The sequence below is a fragment of the Cygnus atratus genome, chromosome 2 (genome assembly GCF_013377495.2).
Source record: "Cygnus atratus isolate AKBS03 ecotype Queensland, Australia chromosome 2, CAtr_DNAZoo_HiC_assembly, whole genome shotgun sequence".
Classification (NCBI taxonomy): Eukaryota; Metazoa; Chordata; class Aves; order Anseriformes; family Anatidae; genus Cygnus; species Cygnus atratus.
The window spans coordinates 94,984,741-95,001,025 of NC_066363.1; the positions used below are offsets into that span (position 1 = coordinate 94,984,741).

Here is a 16,285-nt window from a genome sequence, read left to right on the forward strand (position 1 = left end):
TCTGTTTTCAAAGGTGAACCTGTTTGCAAGTTCCTCATTTCGGTTGAAATGGTGTAGTCTACCCACCGTAGTTTCTGAGGGACTAACTCAGGAGTTCATGTGAATGTATTCATATAGAGGCTTTTAATTATGTTTGCAAGAGTTGCTATCTGTAGGTGTTACTGTACATACATACTGTATTTTAGGAGAGGTGGGGTAAGTCTGCAAAGGATGCATCTGGAAGATGGGCACTGTAGACAGAATCCTGAGAGCTGAGAGCATGCTGCACTCCACTTGGAAGTTGCTGTGTTTCAGCAGTGCATTGTGAGAAATGAAGCAGCTGTTCTGCACTTTTAACGTCACGGTTTTGTTAGTCCTTGCTTTTATTTATAATCTGTCATCTTATAGCCTACAACAAATACAGAATGATTCATTCTTGCCCGTCTTTTCTAGGTCGCTTATCATGATAATAATACCCAGTACTTCACAAATATTAATGAATTTATCCTCAGCGTAGAGAAAAGAAGCTTGCTTTTTTTTTTTTTTTTAATGGGAAAAGTGAGGCAGTAAATTAGCCCTTCTCAGCATATATTAGTTCACATACTCCAAAAAAAGTTTCAAAATAGAGTCAAAACTTTTAAAGCTGCTAGCTTAAACGTGATGCTTTTCTTCTCCACAAGAAGGAATTGTTTTTGGAATGCCAAGGGGAAAATGATGAGGGATAAAGCTTCAAGGTAGACTGAGGACCAAGCTCTGCAAGTGGTACAGTAATCTGGAGAAAGCAGCAGTGCTGAGAGGCTGATATCACTGACAGTTATGTTTGGAAAGACTAGATTTGGAGTGAGACAGAAGAGCTTGAATGTTTATATTTTTTCCCTTCTGTCTCACCTTATCTCTTTCCGTTCTTTGAAACAACGTATGACAGTATAAGACTGTTGCTTCAAAAAGATGGCTGGTAAAATTAGTTTTGACATATTAAGAATAACTGATCGCTACACCTAGCATTTGTTAATTTGTATATCAATAGCAATTTAGTAAATTTCATAAGTGTCAGCTGAATTTATTTCCAACCGGCATTATTTGGTTGGCACTTTAAAAAGGGTCATTTGCTTAGACTGTAAACAATTAGGAGCAAAATTGAACATACTCAATTTTATATACACAAGCACACACTACCCTACTGAAAGAACATCCCTTAACTATGCTGTGGCTCAGGGCCTTGTGCCCTTTTAGCATGCCCCATCAGTGTGGTTCCAATCTTGGCCCCTGATTTTTTGTCAAAAATAGTAAACAAACAAACAAACAAAAAATACAGGTGGGTAGGTCTTCTTAGAAAGAAAAAATCTCTCCAGAGGCTATGTTTATTTAATTCTGCTCTGCTGATGTCTGAGAGCTTTCCCGCTTGATATTAATGGAATGTCGTTATTAATTGTTAACGCACAGATCTGTGTTTGCTTACCACTTAAGGAAAATACAGATGTATATTGCACTTGGAATTTCAGAACTGACTAAAATAGTTCTGCTTATGGTCTGTTTTTTGAAAGTAAGAGGCTAGTCATTTATGGGCAGTTTCAAAGGTGCTGTAAGTGCAAAAATTTATCAACATAATTTTTATCTTCTGTCATTTCATTGTTATTTTTATTTTAATACATTCTGGAGCTCGTTTATGATACAGTTTTATTAGTAAAAAGTTAAATTCAAATGGCCTAACAGTGTAGTACCTAACTGATTAATGGCTGACTGTTACTTTGTGTTCAGAAGACTGAGAAAATGGAAAGTAAAAATGTATTTATAATCCATTGCATTGGTTCTTTAATTTATATTTTTTTCTTTTAATTCAATCCAGAGTTACTGTTCTCTCTTATAGGTCTCCAACCATGGCAGGAGGATTGTTTTCTGTGAGCAAGAAGTATTTTGATTATCTTGGTTCATACGACACAGGAATGGAAGTCTGGGGAGGAGAAAACCTTGAGTTCTCATTTAGGGTAGGTGGTTCTATTGAATGTTTTTTTTTCATAAGCGTAAAAATACGTTTCTTACTTGTTTCTTCACATCCTTTTACTCAAAGACATGTTCTGAATGTCAGTATAAAATATAAGCAGCTGTATGATATTAGAATATGAAGTTTACATTCTGTGGCTTGAAGCGGATAGCTGGAAAGACATGTTTGTAATTGACTCTGGAGTGCTCTGTAGCAGTTGATAGAGAGAACAGACAGCAGCTGATGGATGTTATCAGTGGGACAGGATGAGCTAGCCTGTGTTTCTTAAAGGCTTTATTCTGTTTCATGTCAGGAAAAGTTTGTATAAAGGTTACGAAACGCAAGGGGAAAATCTCCAGGAAGTGTAGTGAGGTACCCCACCAGAGGGTGGACCTGGGCTCAGGCATGAAGCAGACACATAGCTGTGCTGGAATGGAAAGGACTTAAGGCAGAGGAAGAGAGAGGTCTGAGCCAGACCAGGCTGAGGAGTAAAGCAGTCGTGTCCTCCTCAGCTTTGCTGTTACGTGTTACTACTGCTGATTCCCACTGAGCACTGCCTGCTCCTGGTTTGTCCCACATCACCCTTAGTGTGTTGAAGTAATACAGTGGTGCTTTAAAATGTACCCCACAGTTGCATTTTTGATTTGCAGGGAGTTCACAATTTACCAACCATGCCTTCCCTTTTTGTTTTTTTCTGTTCCTCGTTAGATACATGTTATGGTCATATTTGCATTTTTGTCTGTCGCTGGATTGCAGGGGGTGGGGATTGGTGGTTTGGTTTTGTTTTTACTAGGTGAGAGCAGCTTTCAGGGATAAATAGTATTTTTATGTTAAAAAAACACTCTCATGAGGAAGGAAGCATCAGCAGAATACCTTGCTTTAGATGTCTGCCTGTTAATAGAAGAAATGTGCCGTCTTTGTGGCTGCTGTGCCTGTCTCCTGTACTGCAGAAATCCGAGCAAAGAGGGCACAAAAATTAGGGAAGAAAAGGGCTAAGGAGGACAATAAGCACTGACCCAGAAATGATATGGTTTCTTTCTGCAGGAGGAATTCTCAGTTGGGATCACTGTTTGATCTGAAGTCCTGACTGCCTCCTATTTCATGTAGAGATAAGTTTCTCCGGCACCAAAGTCCAGCCTCACAGCTCACTTGTCTTAGCAAATTCAGGGGGCCTCAGCCTGAGGCTCAGAGCAGCTTACCCACCTCCGTGAGGTCTGTGAGCTTCTGAAGCAGGCATCTCCCATCTGGCTGCAGTTCTGGTGCAACCTGCATTGATGTGTGCATAACAATAGTCTCTTCTTTCCACAGGAAGGCACTTCTCTTTAGGATAATCACTCAGTCACAGGGTCAGGAGCTACAAAATAGCTCTTGATGAAATGTTTTTTGTGCCTCCTTTTGCAAGGCTTCTCAGGAAGCCGCAAGCAGCAATGGATTGGGTTCATATTTGTGGCCCCAAAGAATTGATGGTGCTTGTCACTGTGAAAAGGCAGTCTTAGCTAGGGTAAGACATTTCACGTGGTGTAGGAGGGGGCTCCATCACTCACAACCCAAGGTAGGTTAAGCTGGACAGCAGCCTGCTTGTGGATGCCAACCCCAGCTCTCTTTGGTGAGTGAGAATTGTTTTTCTTGCTTATGAGGGACGAGGAAGGGGTGATGGCGATGAGGTAGTCGTGCATTTCTGGGGAGAGATGCTTGCTCTCCTAGGGCAATGTACATGCCTGGTGGTGCGTCTCTTCCTTGTTCAGCTGTGACAGCATTGCAGCAGACAACTAAGGAGAGATTGGAGACTTAGCAGCCAGCTGCCTCAGAGAGCAAGACACCGTCTGCTGCAAACGTGCAGCATCACAGTAGCAATCACAGTAGGCGTGCACATCTCTTGAGCAAGACTGGCTCTTGGAAGCAATTGTTTGTGTCTGCTAGTACATGCACAACCAGACCAAGCACCGGTGAGGTGGAGAGGATGCTGGTTTTGAAAACAGTACGGTATCCACTGCCTCTCAGCAGAAATTTGCATCTCTCCCAAAGCAACAAGCTTGGAAGCAACAACCACAGTTGGCAGAAATGGGCGTTACAGGATCTGCTTCGTGGTGGTGAAATGTCTGCTGGGATCCTGACTGCCACAGATTTGGTGGCCCTGAAATGGTTGCCTTCTGACCGGTAGGAACTAGGGGTAGCACTGCCCCAGATGACTGATTTTCTTCTCTGAGTTGGGTTTTGGAGCTGTGGGGCTTGCAGGCCAGCACCAGCTCCTTGTAGAAAGCCTGGAAGATGGCCGTCTGCATGCAGTTCTTCACTCTCTGCTCTTCACACCTCACTTTTTAGGAAACTGAGGCTTGCAGACAGGAGGACAGGCCCAGCCCCTGCCCTATATTACAGGGACTGGCCCTGGTCTGTCTGCTGCTGTCAATCCAAGCTGTTGCCATTGACCTCTGTTGAGCTCTTGCAGGGGTCTCTGTTTTTATGTTGCTACTTCCCCAAAACAGGCATTTGACCCTGCGTGACGCAAAAGTGTGACTGAGCAGTGGCTTTGCCTCTTTGACCCAGGGAAAGGTTTTCTTCTCAGGGGCTGGTCCAGCTCCCTGTAGGCTGCAGATGGACTGAGTGGCTGTCAAACTGGGGACAGACAGTTTGGCATGGTCGACCGTGCCATGGCAGCTGCTCCAAGGGCCAGCAAATACACCTGGGCACGTTGATTTCACCAGTGCAGATTGCCAGAAAGACGTAGGCATTTGGAACCAAACAGCAGGTGACACGCTTTCCTCTGTTTTATTTCAAGCCCCCCTGTGCGTGCCTCCTGCAATGAGGCTTTTTGTGGAAGGGAGCAGAGCACTAGGAAAATGTTCTTCATGTGCTCTTCTTGCTGCTCACAGTGCTGAAGAAGGTCGAGGGATAAATCAGTGCTAATCCTCATCTGTGTGGTTTCTGGACCTACCGGACCTGAAACTCACTGTAAACTAATTCATTCTTCTTCTTGTCTCTGAAGACTCCACCCCCTCCTGGGGACAAGAAGGGACTTGTTCTCAAGCCTCCTCTTTCTCTTACTTCATTTATTCTAAGCTGAAGAAGTTCTTTGTGGTTTTGAGAGGTGCAATAAGGACAAAGCTTTGGCTGAAAGCTTATGACTAAGAGAGATTGAGGCTGTGTGCTGAATGCAGAATTGAGTCAATGCACCTTGATTTGGGATAGCATTAAGCTATTTGGCTAGATAAAATTTTACTTCATGGGCATAATGGGCACTGAAGCTCCTCTTCCCAAGGGATGCAAAGCAGTGCCCTCTCATCTCCTTCGCCAATTGATCTGGTTGCAGATTTTTTATTTCTATTTTTTTTTTTTTTTTTTTTTTTTACCCTGCAGCACCACTAGCAGGGAAGTTTTCTTCTGGGGAAGGCTGGTATGTCTGTGATCTGTCCTTTCACCCACCATCACAGCACAAAGGAAAAATGCATATATTCAAAAAGGCAAAATTACTTACTGCTAAATCCTTTTTTTTTTTTTTTTTTTTTTATAATTTCCTTGTCTGTTGGTCCTGCTGCAACTCCAATTGACTGGGCTCTTCTCTAATCTTTTTGTATTGTTTCACAGTGTGGAAATTTCTTTTGCAATAGCAGTAGCTTGCATGGGGGACAGGCTGCATACCCCCTGTCTTTGTTCAGGATGTACCATCTTTCTTTTTTTCTTTCTTTCTTTCTGGAGAATTCTAAAATGCTACCACAGAGAATGTAGCTCATAGGGCAAACTACTTTCTTGACACCAACTTGCTTTTCTTATTTAGCATTTGTTGACCCAGCAATTGGGTCACTTCTCCAAGGAGCTTGGCAGGGACAGGGATCCCAAGGTGAGAGCTGTAGTGTTATTGTTATTCTTCCCTAATGCAAGCATTCATCCCTGTAAAGAAAAGAAAAGATGTTTATAGCCTGTGTACATCAAGATGAAAGTGAAAGTAAAACCAATGTCACCTTGTTTTTTTCTTGTAGTCGGGGAAAAAAAAGGTATGCTTTTATAATCAGAGCTGCTAGCCAGACAGACCTAGTGGAGAAACATATTTGCATGCACATGAGCAGGCAAAGTATAAATGAAATCTAATGTGCCTCTCTATTACAGGACGTGGAAATAGTTTCAGGGGAGAAGCTTCCACAGAGTCACTTATTTAGCTTTTAGTGATCAAATTTGGTGTCTCTGTTGAATTCCTTGATTTACTTTCAACTCTCCATTTGTACCTGATTCTAGATAGAAGTCAAAATATGCTTTCTTTTAAAATAAATAAATCTTTTGAAGAATCAGCTGAAATATATCTCATTTTTTGTAATAGGAAGACAAGAACTTTTAAACCTTTTTAATGAAGGAAGAAGAATTTAATGAGCACTGCTTAGCAACCTACAGTTATTTTCTTAGGGAAATTCAGAATTTTAATTACTGAAAATTCAGATGTTGTGGAATTCTCATTTTGGCAGCAATTTAATAAATAGAGTGGGGCTGCTTTACTCCATTTAAATCAGACTTTCTCATGGAAGAGTTGAAGAAAGTGCATCTTTTTATAACTCCACACTTTTGCTTCAGTAGACTTTATGGTCCATTGCTCACATGTTCTTGTTGAAAACAGACTGATCAAAACACAAATCATCAATGAAAAAATACTTATATGGAATAAAACGAATATGGAAATTGATAGACTTTAATAAATTTAATGGACCTTAATATTTGCTGACAAAATTTTTGTCTGATAAATTTCAGTTTTAAAAAACTGTAATTTTGGATGTAAAAATTATAATGTAAGATAGTTGTTGTTTTGAAACAGAAATCTCAACAAGGGAGGTCCTAAAGTGAAAGTGGTTGGCTGGTTTTCTAGTGGCTTTTGAAATAGCAGTAACTTATATTTGTAAAAATGGAAGTTGTTTAAGAAGAGATCAGTATGGAACTGTAAGTTTGCTGTGTAACTCCTTTAATCATTTTTCTGTTCAAAAGAAGACCATACCTCTTCCCCATATGAGAAAAAAAAACAGAGAAACCTCCTGTGAAAGCCAAGAAATCAGTTTAAATCCAGGAAGTGAAGATTGTCCAGTGCTCTGCACAGTTGTGCAATGAATTACCTCTACCTTTAAGAAATCCTTTAAGTTGTGTTAAAAGTAAACGTATGTATTAGAGGGCTTAAATTTTGTCAGTAAGCACAGTATTGTGCCCCTCATAGAAGTGTTTGTCAGTCTAACATCATTATCCAAAACCAAACCAGCGGAACTGAGACAACATTCAATGATCTCTAAATTAAGATATTTGAGAGAAATCACAAGTAACTTAAGAAAGAAATTAACCATCTGAAGGCAACATCTGTCTTGTGTGTGCTGGAGGCGTTCATCTGTAGTGACTACTGGATCCCTAAAAGTTCTGGGAGGGAGCTGGGGGAAGGCCTACCACTGATCTGTTAAGATCGTTAAGAACCCAGGTTTCATTTTCTGCTTCATGGTTTTCCCGCCTGCTGTGTTCATTTCCATAAAAGGTAATTAAATATGTATGTGTCATACAAAGGGGTCATCAGGCAGCAAGCCTCTCTACCCCTTAAACAATTCTTAGCCAATTTCCCTTGTCCTCCATTTACTTGGGAAAGATGAGTTGCCACCTACACGTGGTTGAATAAGCGAGGAGAATTAGCTCACTGGAGTGCCAGCTTGCAAAAAGCTTCTAAAGAAAGTCTGTGGGAGCCATTGGTGATAGCCTGAAGGTTGTCCAAGTGCAGCAACGTGTCTTCCCTTTCCTCCCACCTGACTAAATCTCAGGAACCATGTTTCAGGCACCCTTCAGAAACTGGGAGCCTGCCACGTTGTGCTGATGCGCAGCATTACATGGCAGGCACCTGGCTGTGTTTTTCTTTCCATTACCTCAAGCTGGACATCTGAACCGATGGTGGGGATGTGGCCGTGGGGTTGGACTGCAAAAGGTCTGTTAAGAAGTGTTGGCCACAGTTTTCAAGGGCAGGGAGTATAATTATGGAATTTTGTACAGAGTGCTGAGGCTCATGTCCATGCTTGGCACTTGGCTCTACCTCCTGAGGTGTACATTTCCTGGCCTGGGGAGCCAGAGCCCTGAGTTCTGCCAGTTCCCCATTAAGCCTCATGTACTTTCCTCAACAATAAGTAGAAATACTGGTTTACTTAGACAGGGGAGGGCTTTTCTCCACTGATACTGGTTGGCCCACTGTGGGTCAGTTACAGAATTTGTTTGTTTATGTGTCGTGTCTTGGGTTCCTGTTCCAGTTTTCCTATTAAAAAGGTTAGTCACATTTTATGACTAGGCACCCATACCTCTATTCTCATATGGTGAATATACAAATGGGAGCACAAATAATCATATTCCAGCATGACAAGCTTACAGGTTTTGACAAGTCAGCTTGCCAGTAGAATACAGGCAAAGAAAGGTTAGATTTCTGGTAACTGTCATCGGTTTCTTTCTGAGGAGGCTATTCATATGATTAATTTGGACTAGAAATACAGCTCTTTTGTTAATAATGCCTGTATAACTTGAATAGTAGACCACATTTAGGCCTGTAGAAATATTGTGGACCGTTTCTTATTGTGCATTCAGAGAAAATAAAACTAAGAAAGGGATAATTGCACACCTGATAAAACCAGAAATGGGGTTATCACCTTGTTACTCCCTGCGATTTGCTCTGAGTTCATGAGGAAGTAACTTAATCCACCTTATTTGCTAGATGAGACACAAAATTATTGGATGCATTGCTTATAATACGCTGTGATATTCTTGGGGAAAGTATTATCCTTGCAAGGGTTTGCTGTCCCTATATCCTTGTGCTTGCGAAGACTCAAATTAATGGTGCACAATCTATATTCTTTGTTCAGATATGGCAGTGTGGAGGAAGTCTTGAGATCCACCCATGCTCACACGTAGGCCACGTTTTCCCCAAACAAGCTCCCTACTCACGGTCTAAGGCTTTGGCGAACAGCGTACGTGCAGCTGAAGTGTGGATGGATGAATATAAAGAGCTTTATTACCATCGAAACCCACACGCTCGCCTGGTGAGTTAAATCCATTGTTCTTGGAATTAGAGTTGAATTTCTTTTCAATGAAATAACTGATAATTTAACTAATGTTTAATGTGAAGGGCTTTTTAATATTTTTTTATTTCTTCTGAAACATTTTCCCAAACAGTTAATAAATGTATATGTAGTAAATTTTTAATTTCTTGGGAAAATTAGAAATTTGGTAAGTTGGGAAGGCAGCTAAGCTTGTGACAATAATGGGTGAATGAATAAATAAATGAAAGAATAAAGTTAAACAGTTCCTCCTTTCTTGGGTCAATTGCTTATCTTGAAATGTGTGCTTCTGTGAAACAGGTGATCTGGTGATCCAGGATTGTATCGATTAAAAATAACAATAATAATAAATTACAGAACAGAAACAATTAATGCATGTTAGTCAACACAGTTCAATGGACCGTAGATCTTTAAGTGACCAGCTTGGTGGTAATATTTAGTAAGATCACCAGTCTTGTGTTAATGGTGAAACTTTGTGTTTATATAAAACAAAATGGATTTTCCCAAGTTTGATTTACTGTTGCACAATGTTCAATTTAAATAAACAAACAAAAATAAAAGAAAATCAATATTGAAAACATTAAATTGATGAAAATCAATTCTGGGAACTCAGATGAAAATAATTTTATTGGAGTGTTTGTACTGTCTGTTCTGTTAGTTTTTGTTTTTTTCAAGTTAATATTTTTATTGTCAGTGAAGAAGAAAATATGTTAATTGGTTAGCAAGATATTTCAGAAGATAAATAGTGTGAAATTTGAGCAGGTCAGAACAATAAAGGAGTGTGCAAATCGGTAGCTCGCTTGTATTTATAAGGATGGGCCTGTAGACTGGAAGGCAGAACCAAGCTGTGCAGCACAGGCTGCTGGACACCCGCCTCTGAATACACCTGATCAGAAATGAGAGGTGACACAGTGAGTTCCTAACATGTGCGAGTGTCCCGTATCCCGGTAGAAATGCCTGTGACAAGAATATTCTTCAAATCACCACGTTTTTAAAAGAAGTGCTGGAGGAGACTGGGGAAGCAGAATTTGTTTAGCTTCCACCTCATGTTCCTTAAGATTAAACTGGGCAATTAGGTTATTATAGTCCATGTGTTAGTAGTAATTGTTTTAATTTAACGTCATAAACTGCATTTAGGTTTTATCCTTGGAGTCTGACTTTGAGAGAAGTATGTTTTTTGTGTATCCAAAGACTTTGGGAGTTCACAGGCAACACTAGCCTGATTCTGCATGTGTCATATGCAAAGAGGAAACAGCAATACATGCTGGCAGTTTTTAAGTTCTGGGCGGCTGATGCCTGTCATGACAGAATTTTAAAGGTTATTTGCGTGCTAGTAACATAAGCTTCGCATATTGGCTTGCTTGTAACATGGTGGCTGTAAGCTGAGACTCTTGCATTTTTTTTCATGCAGCAAAGCTGCCACCAATGCGTTGTGGTTTCCATAGTATTCTGTACACCATAGGCTTCAATAGCTGAATTCAGAAACTTTTACTTCATCTAACCCAAACATGCAGTTCCACGGTATAATGGAAAAATGATTGATGCTAAGGCTGCGGAATTTGGTTCTGTAAAGTTTTGCTTTAAGATTAATGTTCAGACCTTGGAGCTAATATGTCATGCTGTTTGTTTATTCAAGCAGGCATCTCTGCCTCTGTTTTACATCTGCTTTGTGTTTTCAGTGATATTTCCACAGTTTTGAGAAAAGCAAATATATTGTTGGTGTGATAAAAGAGTGTGTCAAGTGACCTGCAAGAATCTGGAGACTGCAAACAGTAAATCATGCCTGAGTGTCTGAAGTCCCTAGTCAATATAAAGATAGATTTGGAAGATAGGCATGAAAAGATGTGAACTGTGCTCCCATCCATAGACAGGAGAAAGTCTACATTGAAGGCTTTTCTCTGAAGATTTAAGATTTCACACTTCCCCACCCAAAAAATACCCACATGAATTTCAAAGGAAACCTTGGCAGATTTTACAAATTTCATCAGTTAAGTGCAAAAACATTTTTATAGGTAATTTACAAATGGATGATGGAATAATTTAAAATTCTCAAAATTCATTCACTGCTTTTGAGATTTTCAATTATCCAGCTAAAAGAAGTGTATTTTTCACTACACTTTCTCAGTTTCAGCAATCTGTATTCAAGGACTTCCTCACTTGCGGATATTCTGGAGTTTTCTCAGGCTGACTGTCTTCTAGAACGTTTTAAAATTCTGTGTGTACCATTCCAATTCAATTCCTTTTTTTGTCAACATTTTACAAATGGAAGGATAATGAAATCAAGTGCAGCACCCAAACATGGGGATTTTTCCTGGTTAAAAATCCTACTTATCACTTTAGCATACGGTTCCTAATAATGTATACAGATAACTTAAAAGGGAGCATCTGTTCTGTGTTTTTTTTTTTTTTTTTTTTTCTTTCAGGAACCATATGGAGATGTGACGGAGAGGAGACTCCTTCGAGAGAAGCTGAAATGTAAGGACTTCAAATGGTTCTTGGAGAACGTGTACCCAGAGCTTCACGTACCTGAGGACAGACCAGGCTTCTTCGGCATGGTATGTGGTGGCTGGGAACGGGCTTCCTCGCAGTTCCCTGAGCTCTCCTGCTAACTCACTATGAAGGTATTTTTATGCCAAAACCAGTTTGGAATTTTGATAGAATTTAGTTAGAATTGGTAGACTTCAAAATGTGGTTTCTATCAGAATCTTTATGTGAGGGGATACTATTTATAAAGGAGTTCTGTGAAAGGGTGGGAGAACTGGTAACGTTGCCATGAGATACACCTTCAAAATGACATCCTGAGAGTGTTAAACCAAGCAAAGGATGACTTTTTAATTTCTTGAAATGTTGCATAACAACAACAACAAAAAAAAAGCACTGAAGTATTTTGTTCAATTTTTCAATTAGAAAATAGAAACAGTGTGCTTTGACACATGTATTTGTACATTTTATCTGATTAAAATTGATGACCAATCATACAGAACTCTATATCAAAACCAACGTGTCAATTTTTAATCTGGAGGTCACTTTTGACCAGCATTCGTTCATAAGCAATTTTCATTGGCTCAGTATAAGAATCTTCTCCTTTTTTAAGAGACAACAAGTTTCTATGCTAATTGCAACTTACAAATAACTATAAACTGTAGCTTCATGTATATATATATCATGTTACTGTAATCTCAGTTGGAAGGGATGAAGACAGATAATGAAGCAAATACCTCTAAAAAATCGTCATATACCTGCTGCATTGTCATATCAGGAAGATGAGGCTGCACCTTTCTGCCTGGCAAAGATGTATAACATACCTCCCTGATTACACATGCCCCATTGACTTTTAGGTACTTTTGTCGTATCTCAGTCACTCTACAAATCTAGCTAAGCTGCATTCCAACACTGCTTCATTGCTTCCAGACAGTATCACAACAGCCCTGGCTTGCTGTTGTCTGCACTCCAGTTACTCAGTTTCTGCTGGGTCTTCTTTGGAGGAGGGAAGAAGACTGATCACTGTGTGCATACGAAACAGATAGAGAAGACTCGGGGAGATGTGGTTCCTAATAGCTTTGTTACCTGTTGAATGAAAAAGATTCTCATAGGGAAATGGCACAGTTTTCCCCAGGGAGCTACATTTCCCTCTGGGTGAGCATCGGTCAGCAGCAATGCAGCAAAGCCACGAGGAGCCTCTAAAAGAGCAGCCACCCTGCTCCGCTTGTCTCTGAGCTTGCACATGAATTGGCAAAACTATGTGATCAGTGGTAGGAAGGGTAGTATCCTCCGTTACCCAGCACCTCCCCTCTGACTCCATCCTTCACCTGCCAAAAGAAAGCCTGGACTCGAGGTGGTGATAGAGTTTCTCCCTTCTTGGGAAGGGAAGAGATTTGTGCAGTTCTTTTCATGATTAACTGTGTGTGTCATCCTCAAGAAAGGTGTCTAGGACAATACCTTGAAAAAATAATTCTTGTTCAGAGCTCCTGGAGGTATCAACGGGGTAATTTAGCTGTGCTCTATATATTTCTCTAAAAACAATTCGTAAATGCTGTCATCTAGTTGTGAGCATAATGAGAATACACCATTTTCTGGCAGGAAGAATTTAAAATGTGATTAAAGTACAGTTATACTCTAAAAAAGTGACAGTACAAAAATGACACCTACTGATTCAACTGATTTATGGATACTGAGTCCCATCTGCTAACTTCAATGAATCATTGATCGTGTTCTTTACTCCTGTGTTAGTTGTGTAGTGCTTTTTTGGTTCACAAAAACACGGTGGTTAAAAATGTTGGCTTTGTTAACATCTCTGCTTAGCGTGAGGTTATTTAATTGTTCAAAGAAATTGCCAAGGGATATGGGGATTTCTCCCTCCCTTGAAAATCTTTACACTGAATTTGAAAATCTTTCTAAGATTACCCACAAATCACACAAATCACACAAAACCCACAAATCTGTCAGCCACAAAGTAATGAAAGAAATGCAAGAATTGTTGAGTGGAACTCGGTGTCCTGCACTGGCAGTTAGACACTTGTGCTAATGTTTTTCTCTTGATACCTTGACAAAGTTTTATTATCTCTACCAGGATTGGCTGTCTGAAAATGCTTGCTGCCTACAACTTTATTTAAACATACAAATTTTTGGATATTTTTGCTCGAGTCATGGTTACCTTCTTATGAACTCCCTGAGGCCTAGAAATAGGGAAAGGTGTCTTACTAATAAAATTACTATGCTTCATGCAAAAACCATTTAGCAACAATGAATCTGGAATGTCACAATGGTGATTTCACTACGTACTCTGAACAGAATCATTCTTTGAGAAGGGGTACTATGAATATTACTTGTGTTCTTGTTTGTGATTTTTTTTTTAATATGTCAGATTTTTCTTTAAAGTTCCAGAGCTGGAACAGTGAAGTTCAAAACTTAAAATTTCCCCTTTTATATTATCTCAAACATTAAGCATAAAGAGGTCGTTATGAGAATAAATTTTGGAAAAAGTTTTAATTGCTGTATGAGATACCAACAGTAGACAGAAAATAACCATAAGGACAAATTCCCTAAAAATATCTTACCAAAACTCCATTTGATCAAAACCATTTCTTGCATAGCATCTGTGCAGGAGCACCTTGTAAGTCCCTATTCACTATTTTCACTGAAGAGTGAGGAAAATTTGGAGAAGTCAACCCGGCTTCCCATCTGAGCGCCTAGCAGTGTTTAGCACAGTGGCATGGTGAAGCAAACCGCACTAGAAACTTCGAGAGCTCTCAATGAGAGTGCAGGGTGTTTCTTTGTGGGACACCTCAGCTGCCAGGTTATAGGCATAGTCATGGTCCATCTCCTTCCTTGGCTCAAGCCACCTGCCTTTTTTAAGCCATTTTAAAGCCTTGGACAGGTATATAAGTAGTCCATGGGAGTGCATGTGCAGTTTCGGAGCTCTGCATAGGACAGAAATTAAACCTTTTGACTTTGATTCTGTTGTTGGTGGTTTGTTTGTTTTTGCAGCTTGCAGTGGCTGGTGTGGGCACCTCTAGGAAGGGCTCTGAGCCATCTCAGGTTTAATATCAGCACTGTGACATTGCTGCATCGTGCAGTTATGTGAAGGTAGGGGGACTGGGCAGTGCTGTGACCTTTTCCTGTTAGTGGTGAGTAGAAGCGCACAGCTACAAAGCAAGGGAATATTCAGGCTGAATGTGAAGCAACTAAGCCAATAGATATCTATTCTAACTATCTAGTCCATGACTCTTCACCACCTATCCTTAAAGACATCTGTGGCCAACGGAGTCAACTGAGAGGTCAAAAACTTGATTTTTTCTATTAATAGCTTACTTCCACATTCTTCCCCAAGAGCATCTGATGTTCAATGAATTTCCAAATGCTTAATTATAATTTTCTTTTAATTAAGACCAGACGTAACCTTAAAAAAGATCAGGAAGGAAGACAGCATCAGCCTTTAAAACTAGGAAGAATTTTGTTCTGCTAAGAAATTAGAGATCGTGTTATGAATTACCTAAATAATGTGGTATATATGGACAGGCTTTCAGAAGAAGGGATCTGAGCTATGTAGCTCAAGATGTATAAGCAAAAAAAGTATTGCATGTCCAGTGTTACAAGTTCTTAGAGGTATCAGACTCCAGAACAGCCTCCTGGGGGTTATACCTCTAAAACATAATAAAATTTGTAGAATTTGCCACTTGAGATTGAATTGGTACCTAAGATATTACCACTGACTAGATCTTGAGATTTGATACCCAACATAGGATACCCGTGCAGAATTTTGCATGGTCCAGGGGCTTTTCCACCACTTCGTTAGCTGTGCAGTCTCTTAAAGCTTGAGACAGACTTTTTTAAGGAAGTGGGAGAAATTCAAGTGTTTGATACTAATTTCAAGTGAACAAAACATAGCTTGAGATGTGCTCGTATATTCTTGAGCTTCCTAGAGAGATCTGCACTTGTTGAGGTGAGCAGCTGAATTGCAACAACAGTGTCATATCATCAATTCATTCAATCGTAGTCATCAGTGTTGTACATGCAGTTCAGGAGTTAACAGGAATCTGAGGATATTACACTTTTTTTTTTTTTTTCTTCCAAAAAGGTGATATGAAAGTAGCATGCACTCAATAAAATTGTTCCCTGTGACTGCTGGAATTACCTTTGAGGTAAAAATTTACGCTTGGTCAGTACCATGAAGTTGTTGGCTTGCTACAATTTCATGTCTTATTGTGTCACAGGATATTATCTGCCCATGCCAATAATGCATCAATACCAGTGTCACAGTGGAGGAATAAAGAGGATTCTCTTCTATTCTGTGGATGAAAAGGAAGGTTGGCTGTGCTCTGCTGGCTGTGTTTATCAAATAGTATCATGAAGTTTTAATGTTAAAAATCCGTTGTTCATTCAGTGCTTACAATCATATGAAATTGATTTTATCTTGAAAAAAATGCAAAGAATTGTTTACAGAATGTCATCTGTATCTCTATAGCTATATGCAAGTGTCCAGAAATTAGGAAAAAACAGACTATGTTTCTCCAAGTAGTAAAAGGTAAAGGTCTGAGCTGATTATCTCAGTGGTTGCTATTTATTACCTGTCCCAGCCTCCAAACGGAACAGTAGATAATTGGCATTGTAAAGTAGACCTGCAATGTTTCACCACTAGACAAAGGTGGAGAAAAGGCACAGCCAGTAATACAGCATGGGCAGAACTTTTTAAAACTGAACTGTGTGTTTTAATGGCAAGGTGATCAACATTTTTCTTGCTTCTGTTTCTCTAATGCAGCATTCTGCAAAAGAATTGAGGTAA

At 39.8% G+C, this 16,285-nt stretch overlaps 1 protein-coding gene across 1 annotated transcript in view; it reads left to right on the forward strand.

Moving 5' to 3' along the window:
* Nucleotides 1-16,285, forward strand: part of GALNT12 (polypeptide N-acetylgalactosaminyltransferase 12) — a 50,445-nt gene that overhangs the window by 17,972 nt on the left and 16,188 nt on the right. The window contains exons 5-7 of the mRNA XM_035550633.2: nt 1,847-1,964; nt 8,809-8,985; nt 11,427-11,558. Coding sequence (XP_035406526.1) covers nt 1,847-1,964; nt 8,809-8,985; nt 11,427-11,558 — 427 coding nt within the window. The remainder of the gene's footprint in view (nt 1-1,846; nt 1,965-8,808; nt 8,986-11,426; nt 11,559-16,285) is intronic.